At 41.0% G+C, this 10,010-nt stretch overlaps 2 protein-coding genes across 2 annotated transcripts; both read left to right on the top strand.

The window, feature by feature from the left end:
- Positions 1–1,320: 1,320 nt before the first annotated feature.
- Positions 1,321–3,488, top strand: LOC111609904 (mucin-5AC-like; the record flags this gene model as incomplete). Its single annotated transcript, XM_023341194.1, has 3 exons — positions 1,321–1,863; positions 2,503–3,212; positions 3,467–3,488. Coding segments are annotated over 3 exons (1,275 nt in total), but the record flags the coding sequence as incomplete, so codon positions are not given.
- Positions 3,489–3,719: 231 nt separating this feature from the next.
- Positions 3,720–7,629, top strand: LOC111609855. Its single transcript, XM_023340647.1, has 5 exons — positions 3,720–4,144; positions 4,269–4,385; positions 5,689–5,776; positions 5,998–6,259; positions 6,348–7,629. The coding sequence occupies exons 1-5, from the start codon at positions 4,018–4,020 to the stop codon at positions 6,513–6,515; spliced, it is 762 nt and encodes a 253-aa protein (XP_023196415.1). The 5' UTR covers positions 3,720–4,017; the 3' UTR covers positions 6,516–7,629.
- Positions 7,630–10,010: the final 2,381 nt, after the last annotated feature.

The following is a 10,010-nucleotide window of genomic DNA, read 5'->3' as shown; positions in this document are numbered from 1 at the left end:
ACAGCAGATCCAACCACAACCACAGTAGCCCCAACCACAACAACAGCAGTTGCAACCACAACGACAGCAGCACCAACCACAACTACACCAGCACCAACAACCACCACAGCAGCCCCAACCACAACAACAGGAGCACCAACCACAACTGCAGCAGCCCCAACCACAACAACAGGAGCTCCAACCACAACGACAGCAGCTCCAACCACAACCACAGCAGCCCCAACCACAACAACAGCAGCTGCAACCACAACAGTAGCTCCAACAACAACTACAGATGAACCAACAACCACCACAGCAGCCCCAACCACAACAACAGTAGCACCAACCACAACAGTAGCTCCAACGACAACTACAGATGCACCAACAACCACCACAGCGGCACCAACCACAACAACAGTAGTTCCGACGACAACTACAGCTGCACCAACAACCACCACAGCAGCTCCAACCACAACTACAGCAGCTCCGACCACAACTACAGCAGCTCCAACCACAACCACAGCAGCCCCAACCACAACAGGAGCACCAACCACAACAACAGCAGCTCCAACCACAACCACAGCAGCCCCAACCACAACGATAGCAGCTCCAACCACAACCACAGCAGCCCCAACCACAACAATAGGAGCACCAACCACAACTACAGCAGCACCATCCACAACAACAGCAGCTCCAACCACAACCACAGCAGCCCCAACCACAACAGGAGCACCAACCACAACAACAGCAGCTCCAACCACAACCACAGCAGCCCCAACCACAATAGGAGCACCAACCACAACTACAGCAGCACCAACCACAACAACAGCAGCTCCAACCACAACCACAGCAGCCCCAACCACAACAATAGGAGCACCAACCACAACTACAGCAGCACCAACCACAACAACAGCAGCTGTAACCACAACAGTAGCTCCAACGACAACTACAGATGCACCAACAACCACCACAGCGGCTCCAACCACAACAACAGTAGCTCCGACGACAACTACAGCTGCACCAACAACCACCACAGCAGCTCCAACCACAGCCACAGCAGCCCCAACCACAGCCACAGCAGCCCCAACCACAACAACAGGAGCCCCAAGCACAACAACAGGAGCACCAACCACAACGACAGCAGCTCCAACCACAACCACAGCAGCCCCAACCACAACAACAGGAGCACCAACCACGACAGCAGCTCCAACCACAACCACAGCAGCACCAACCACAACTACAGCAGCATCAACAACAACTACAGCAGCTCCAACCACAACAACAGGAGCACCAACAACAACCATGACAGTTCCAACCACAACGACAGCAGCCCCAACCACAACAACTGGAGCACCAACAACAACGACAGCAGCACCAACCACAACTACAGCAGCATCAACAACCACCACTGCAGCCCCAACCACAACAACTGGAGCACCAACAACAACTACAGCAGCTCCAACCACAACCACAACAACAGGAGCACCAACAACAACCACGACAGTTCCAACCACAACGACAGCAGCCCCAACCACAACAACTGGAGCACCAACAACAACCACAGCAGCACCAACCACAACAACTGGAGCACCAACAACAACCACAGCAGCACCAACCACAACTACAGCAGCTGCAACCACAACCACAGCACCTACAACCACAACGACAGCAGCTCCTAACACAACTCTGACTACAATCACAGGATTGCCAATTAAAACCACAGCTACTTTATCTACAACCACAGCAGCAGCAACCACAACAACAGGAGCACCAACTACAACGACAGCAGCTCCGACGACAACTACAGCTGCACCAACAACCACCACAGCATCTCCAACCACAACTACAGCAGCTCCAACCACAACCACAGCAGCTCCAACCACAACTACAGCAGCTCCAACCACAACCACAGCAGCCCCAACCACAACAGGAGCCCCAACCACAACGACAGCAGCTCCAACCACAACCACAGCAGCCCCAACCACAACGATAGCAGCTCCAACCACAACCACAGCAGCCCCAACCACAACAATAGGAGCACCAACCACAACTACAGCAGCACCAACCACAACAACAGCAGCTCCAACCACAACCACAGCAGCCCCAACCACAATAGGAGCACCAACCACAACTACAGCAGCACCAACCACAACAACAGCAGCTCCAACCACAACCACAGCAGCCCCAACCACAACAATAGGAGCACCAACCACAACTACAGCAGCACCAACCACAACAACAGCAGCTGTAACCACAACAGTAGCTCCAACGACAACTACAGATGCACCAACAACTACCACAGCCGCTCCAACCACAACAACAGTAGCTCCGACGACAACTACAGCTGCACCAACAACCACCACAGCAGCTCCAACCACAGCCACAGCAGCCCCAACCACAACAACAGGAGCCCCAACCACAACAACAGGAGCACCAACCACAACTACAGCAGCTCCAACCACAACCACAGCAGCCCCAACCACATCAACAGGAGCACCAACCACGACAGCAGCTCCAACCACAACCACAGCAGCACCAACCACAACTACAGCAGCATCAACAACAACTACAGCAGCTCCAACCACAACCACAACAACAGGAGCACCAACAACAACCATGACAGTTCCAACCACAACGACAGCAGCCCCAACCACAACAACTGGAGCACCAACAACAACGACAGCAGCACCAACCACAACTACAGCAGCATCAACAACCACCACTGCAGCCCCAACCACAACAACTGGAGCACCAACAACAACTACAGCAGCTCCAACCACAACCACAACAACAGGAGCACCAACAACAACCACGACAGTTCCAACCACAACGACAGCAGCCCCAACCACAACAACTGGAGCACCAACAACAACCACAGCAGCACCAACCACAACAACTGGAGCACCAACAACAACCACAGCAGCACCAACCACAACTACAGCAGCTGCAACCACAACCACAGCACCTACAACCACAACGACAGCAGCTCCTAACACAACTCTGACTACAATCACAGGATTGCCAATTAAAACCACAGCTACTTTATCTACAACCACAGCAGCAGCAACCACAACCACAGAAGTTGAAACTACTACCACAGCAGCTCCTACCACTCCAGGTCCCACCACAACATCTGCAGCTCCATCAACCACCATAGCAGCCCCAACCACAACAACTGGAGTACCAACTACAACCACAGAAGCTCCGAAAACAACCACAGCAGCTCCGTCCACAACTACAGCAGCTTCAACAACCACAGCAGCTACAACCACAACAACTGGAGCACCAACAACAACCACAGAAGCTCCGAAAACAACCACAGCAGCTACAACCACAACCACAGCAGCTACAACCACAACTACAGCAGTTCTGACCACAACCACAGCAGCTACAACCACAACTGTAGCACCATCAACTACCCCAACAGCTCCAACCACAACCACAGTTGCTTCAACAACAAAGACAGCAGCTCCAACCACAACCACAGCAGAGCCAACTACAACAATTGAAGCACCAACAACAACCACAGCAGCTCCAACCACAACCACAGCAGCTCCATCCATAACTACAGCAGCTTCAACAACCACAGCAGCTACAACCACAACAACTGGAGCACCAACTACAACAACTGAAGCTCCAACCACAACCACAGCAGCTACAACCACAACCACAGCAGCTCCAACCACAACCACAGCAGCTACAACCACAACTACAGCAGTTCCGACCACAACCACAGCAGCTCCAACCACAACCACAGCAGCTACAACCACAACTACAGCAGTTCTGACCACAACCACAGCAGCTCCAACCACAACTGTAGCAGCATCAACTACCCCAACAGCTCCAACCACAACCACAGTTGCTTCAACAACAAAGACAGCAGCTCCAACAACAACCACAGCAGCTCCATCCACAACTACAGCAGCTTCAACAACCACAACAGCTACAACCACAACCACAGCAGCTCTGACCAAAACCACAGAAGGTCAGACACTCTCTACCACAGCACTTCCCACAGGCGCACCTGTCACAAGCACAATGTCTACCACATCAATGGCCACAGGCATACTCTCTACCACAACGCCTGTCACAGGGACACTGTCTACCACAGTTACTCCATCAATAACCACAGAAGTAGGCCAAACGACAACTACAGTTCCTCCCGGTATGTTACCTAATTTATAAATGTATTAATAAAATTTATAATTATAAATTATGTAAATTATTAAGGTCTTACTAAATAGCTGAAATTCTTACATGGTGTTCTTTTGGTTCTTGTCTTAATTTAGGCGTGTGTGCTTCAAACCCATGTCTTTTTGGAAGCACTTGTGAAGAACGTGATAACCAGACTTACGTGTGCTTGTGTATGGCTGGTGAAGTTTATGGTCCTCAAGGTTGTCAAAATGGTAAGTATCTTAATGTAATGCAACAAGGAAATATTGTGCTTCTCATAACTAAGTGCAGAGAATTGTTCATCTAGACAATATGATAAATTATTTCAGTGTTTGCTACAGGTCTTATAGTATTCATAAACTGTTCATAAAACAGACTTATCTATTCACAAATCAATAACCTCAGTGTTTTTGGTGTCTCTTTTCAATTTTAATATATGAAAGCAGTTCCAGCCCTCCACAAATATGGTTTATACACCAATGTAGGCAGAGCATTTGGGCACAAAGTATTCAGTGGGCACTAAAAAAGTATGCTTGTAAAAAGTCATGATCACTATGTTGACGATGACATGTTTAAAATAAATTCTGTAGAGAATATTTATACAGTATAAACAAAACAAAAGGAACACATTTTTGAATAAATAGATATAAAGAGTCAGGGATGTAAAAGAGAAAAGAGAAATAGCCAAATAATGGTTTTCCTCTCATTATGCTCAGAGCAACTCTGAGCCCCACTTGGGTGCTCAAAGATTAACAGAGGCAAGATTTTTTTCTTTTTTAGGGTTTGTCACAATGACAAGCACAAACTGCATTTTAAAGTACAAAACAGTTGTAGTGGTCAAAAAATATCAGACATTTATCTGTACAATTTAACAATACTTAAAGAGAAATGGGAAGACAGTTTGTAATTGTTTTACTGCTTGGCAAAAAAGATGGAAAGGTATCATTTTACGCAGTTATTTAAGACTCGAGCAACACTAATCTTTGCTTTGAACAAATGAAACTGTGAGAAATGATAAATACAAAAGATACAAATGAACCCTTTGTCATCTGTGTTTTTTCCCCCTAAATTATCTTCTGGCAAAAAAGAGTAGGCGATGTTTTTCTTTTTTGTCTTTTGTTTTGCCAAAATCACTTATGGCAAAATAAATAAATAACTTAAGGCATTATGGCATTATTTTGGGAATGTGACAATTTGCATATCCTCCTCCCAATATTTTACACTTTCCGATGTTCAGCATTTGTTCTCCATATTCATGAAGGCACAGATGTAAAATGGATTGTGCCTGCTATGATGCTCATTTTGCAAACAATATTCTTTGAGCCCTGTTGGTATGAGGTTTTTATACATGCAAACCTTTTAAAGATTCAGCCCTCTTTCTATTTTTCTGAATATTATTTCAAAAACTATTATACAATCTTTTAAATAATTCTTCAAAATACTGAGGCGAAATGCTTGCTAACATTTTGCGTGATCTTGTTGTAGCAAGACCATGCAGAGTCTGAGACTCATTATTGCCTTCTTCTCTGTTGTTAGACTGGTGGTTGATCCTTGTGATCGTTTCCTCTATACTCGGATGTCTGCTGTTCGCCTTGGCGATCAGTCTGCTCGTGGTAGTAAAAAAGTAAGTATGAACGCTATCCATTTATCACCCTGGTTATTTTTTTATTCACCTTTGTCTTGTTAGTTTCTAACCTTTGTATTAGACTATAAGCTATGTTAAGTGTGCTAAGTCTTTTCAAAATTGGGTTATTTTGAAAATGAATTAGTACTGGCTGTACAAAATCTAACTATAAACACAACACAGTAGAACAGATGAATTTGCAATTACTGTCTTTTTTACAGATTCAGGAAGAAAATCTTCAAGCGTGAAGAGGAAGATATTTGGAGACCCTACCAAAACCCTGCTTTTGACAAGGGTCCACCATCCTACAGCAGCATCAATGGCTTTTCTGGCTGGGTCAAAGAACCAGCGAACAGCCTGGTAAATTCTGCGGCCCCACGAATCCCACGGGCCAAACTCAGCAACAACTGGGTCAGCAGGCCCAGCTCTCAGCTGACTCCGAGCAACAGCCGACAAAACTTGATTCCTTCAGGAATGAACTCGGTGAGTACACCTCTGCACGAGACCCCGTGAAGACAAACATCTGTTCTGTTCACCACCAAATTATAATCTCTCTTCTTTTCTACTGCAGAAATTCAGCAACATCCAAGATGACATGTTTCCATTCTCTCAGAGTCCACCCAGGAACATCCCCTACGAGGAGGTCCAAGCCAGAAGCAGCCCTTATCACCAACTCCGAGCCAAAAACCCTTCCGACAAGACCCAAGGCCAGACCAGCCCTTATTTAGTAATAACCTAAAAAAGCAAAAAGAACTGGAATCATTTCAGGGGATCCTTCAGTGATAGTATAATATGTTATATATATGAAGTATATAATTACTAAGTCCAGAGTCACCCAACCTCTCATTTCCATATGTTATCTAAACATAAACACATCATTTTTATGTTTATCCTCACTGAGTTTACAGATGAGGAGTTCTTACAGAGTTTGTTTTTTTTTTGTTCATGTATGATTTTACTGAAGTATCTTTAACCATAATCTGAGTCTCACTTTATGTTTAAGCACTGGTAAATGACATGAGCTGAAAATTTCTCCAAATGTATTTATTTATTTATTTTTGGTCAATTTTAACCTTTATGTGCAAAAGTAAGAAAAAAAGAAGAAAAGAACTGCTGAAAAAATAAAACAAAACTAGAACAGAGATAGATAAATATTTAAATTCTTGTCAATGGCAAGAACACAAGGGATCCAAAGTGTGCACTGAATAAAAGTGTAGAAGCTTATTCAACTTCACTTTTTTTTAAAATACCTACAGCATCATCAAAATCAAAACAGCAAAATCTTTCCTGTATACAAACATATCTCCAAGGTATTCCAGCTAAGTCTGTAGAAAACCTGTAAAACATAATCAAACCATATTGTATTTGCTTAGCAAATGAGTTGTATATATATTATTTAATGAATGAAAAACAGTTTTAACTCCACACAACACACTAACTAAAGTTAGTGAGATGTACAGTTGCTTTTAATATTTGCCTTACCTTTAGATTTTTAGACAAAACATTCTCTCTTAATTCAGTTTGTTTTTTTAATTTTGAACCACTTCTGTATACTCCTTGGAAGAAGTTTATTATACGCTTTGTACTGAGAAATGCAATTCAGAGAACGAAGGTGTTCAGCACTTTAAAGTGTATTTTGAAAAGTGATGAACACTTTATATTGGACACTTTATATTTATTTTATAATTAATTGTTTGAGCAATGTTTGTATATTTATTCTTTCTTATTGCCTCATGTGATATTTAAAGTATTTTTCTCATGTAATAAGGTATTTAACTGAAAAACTGTAAGTCAGAGAGAATACATCTCTGATAGAATTTTATATGGGAACAATAAAGGTCGTATTGTTGGTTTATGAGTTTCAAATGTTTAATAAGGGTGATTTCCTATGATGGACAATTTTATTTTTAATATTTATGGCTCTAATTCAGACAGATTAGATCAAAATGTTTGCTCATCAATGTATCTTTGAAAAATGTGTTTATTGCAATAACTCAATTCACCAAAACACGTTTAGATTCATTTGACATACTAACATTTTCCATTTTTAACTATGAGAATTTTTTTGTTTAGTTACAGAAAATGAAAAAAAATGACATTAAGACACTTCAGCCCAATGAAAAACATTTTAATACAGAAATGTGGGATTAATAAAAGTATATATGATGACATTAAGGTTATTTTCAAAAGGTGCATTTTATTGACTGGGTTTTTAATAATGAAGCACTTCAAATATTTTTGTTTCTGGTTGGAATATTTATACAACTAATTGTGACCAATCTAATTTATTAAACATCAAGAAATCAGAGTCCTGTATTGTCACATTATGTAATAATGTTTTAAATTCTGCATTCAATAAGTAGACATCATCAAAATCAGGTTATGCAATAAGTTGGCTTCTTTGGCCAACTCTTTGAGCAAATTTTCTACGTTTTTGTCTCATAATGTATTATGTAATGCTAAAATTTTAATGTTAAGAGTTAAGAGCTTGTGGTGAATGAACAGGGAAAAAAAATTAGATTTGAATTAGAAAAAATATAATATAATGAAAAACATTATTAATAATTGGACATCAAATAATTACAGACAAAATTATACATAATGTAAACAAAACATATAACTATCAGAAGTAAACAAATCAAATAGGTAGCTAGTAGTATTTCAAAATTCCATCCATACATCCTAGAATTAAATTCATTACCAAGTTTAGCATTAATTACGAATTAGCTTCTACATTGATTCATTCATAATATGTTGCACAGCAGGGATCAAGTCATTCCTTAAAAATATATTCAATGCTCTGTACCGAAATTAAGCTCAGGTATCATAGGCATTTCACTAACGATGCAACAAGCACTAACATAAAAAAACGTCAAAACATCATAAATATAAATATGGGTCAAAGGCAGTTTACCCGATTTATTAAGGACCCTTAAAAAAATCACTTGTGCCATCTTGGATATTAAATAGTTTTTTTTTCTCACAAACTTATCAAAAAGTTCCAAGTGATACAAGAGACAAAATGGGACTTAAAATCATGTCCTAGAGAGATTTATAACTTTAGACAAGAGTCCAAGCAGCCTAAATGCCGAGCACCTCACTGGCAATTCCATATTAAGTTTTCATCCAGCTTCAAAATGTGAGACAGAACTCTTCACTTGAGCAACACACCTCCAGCAGCAGAAACTCAGAATCCAGCGCCGGAAGTGGCTTCTTCTTCTTCTTTTCTATTATGGCGGATCGCAAGCAACTTCAAGGTGCATATCGCCACCTACTGTACATGAGTGTGTAGCACAATTACTTTACATCTATTAAATTCTATTTTTTTATTTTGTATTCTGTAGATAAATAAATATTCATTTCCTTAATCTGTAAATATCCACTATGTTCCCTTCATTTCCCAATATTCCTTTAAGACTCCATTCTTATCCTGTCCTTCCAACCATTCTTCTCAATTTCTCCCTGTCAGGTTCATATGTTTTACAATTCATCAATACAGTTTTACATTTTCTTTCTCTCCACATCCTTCACATTTATCATTATTTTTTCCTCCCTATTGGACATAACATGTCATTTAAATAGGTATGACCTATTCTTAATCTGATCATTATTAGTTCTTCCCTTCTATTTCTTTCAGTAATATTTTTAATTAATAGTGACTTTTGTACTTTATATAATCTTCTTCCTTTCTTGTCTTTATTCCACCTTTTTTGTCATATTTCTATTTCTCAACTCTTAAAAACGGATTTCCCTACTTCTGTGCTGAAGTGTGGACCAGAATGTTTTTCTTTCTTTAAACTAACTTAAATTCTTATATATATATATATATGGATATAATGCTGTTTCCTTTAAAAAGTTAATAACTACTTTATTTATCTTGTCATGTTGAACTAATATTTTTTTCACTATTAATGTCTCCACATCATATTTACTAATGTCTTGTTTCAAATTTTCTCAACTTAAATATCTACAAAAGCTTGACATCATGGCGAGATCCAAATAAATTTCCGAACAAGTGAGGAAGAAAGTAACTGAGCTCTCTCAGTCTGGAAAGGGTTGCAAAGTCATTTTTGAAGCTTTGGGACTCCAGCAAACCACAGCGAGAGCCACTAAATGCCAAACGGTGAAAACAGGGGAACAGCAGTGAACCTTCCCAGGAGTGGCTGGCTGTTCAAAATTAAAGGCATTTTGTAATAGTTTCTGGTGCATTATGAAATAATATTGTAACATTTTG

Source organism: Xiphophorus maculatus, chromosome 10 (assembly GCF_002775205.1).
Source record: "Xiphophorus maculatus strain JP 163 A chromosome 10, X_maculatus-5.0-male, whole genome shotgun sequence".
Taxonomy (NCBI): domain Eukaryota; kingdom Metazoa; phylum Chordata; class Actinopteri; order Cyprinodontiformes; family Poeciliidae; genus Xiphophorus; species Xiphophorus maculatus.
The sequence above is the reverse complement of the archived record's forward strand: the minus strand, read 5'-3'. Positions and strand labels throughout refer to the sequence as shown.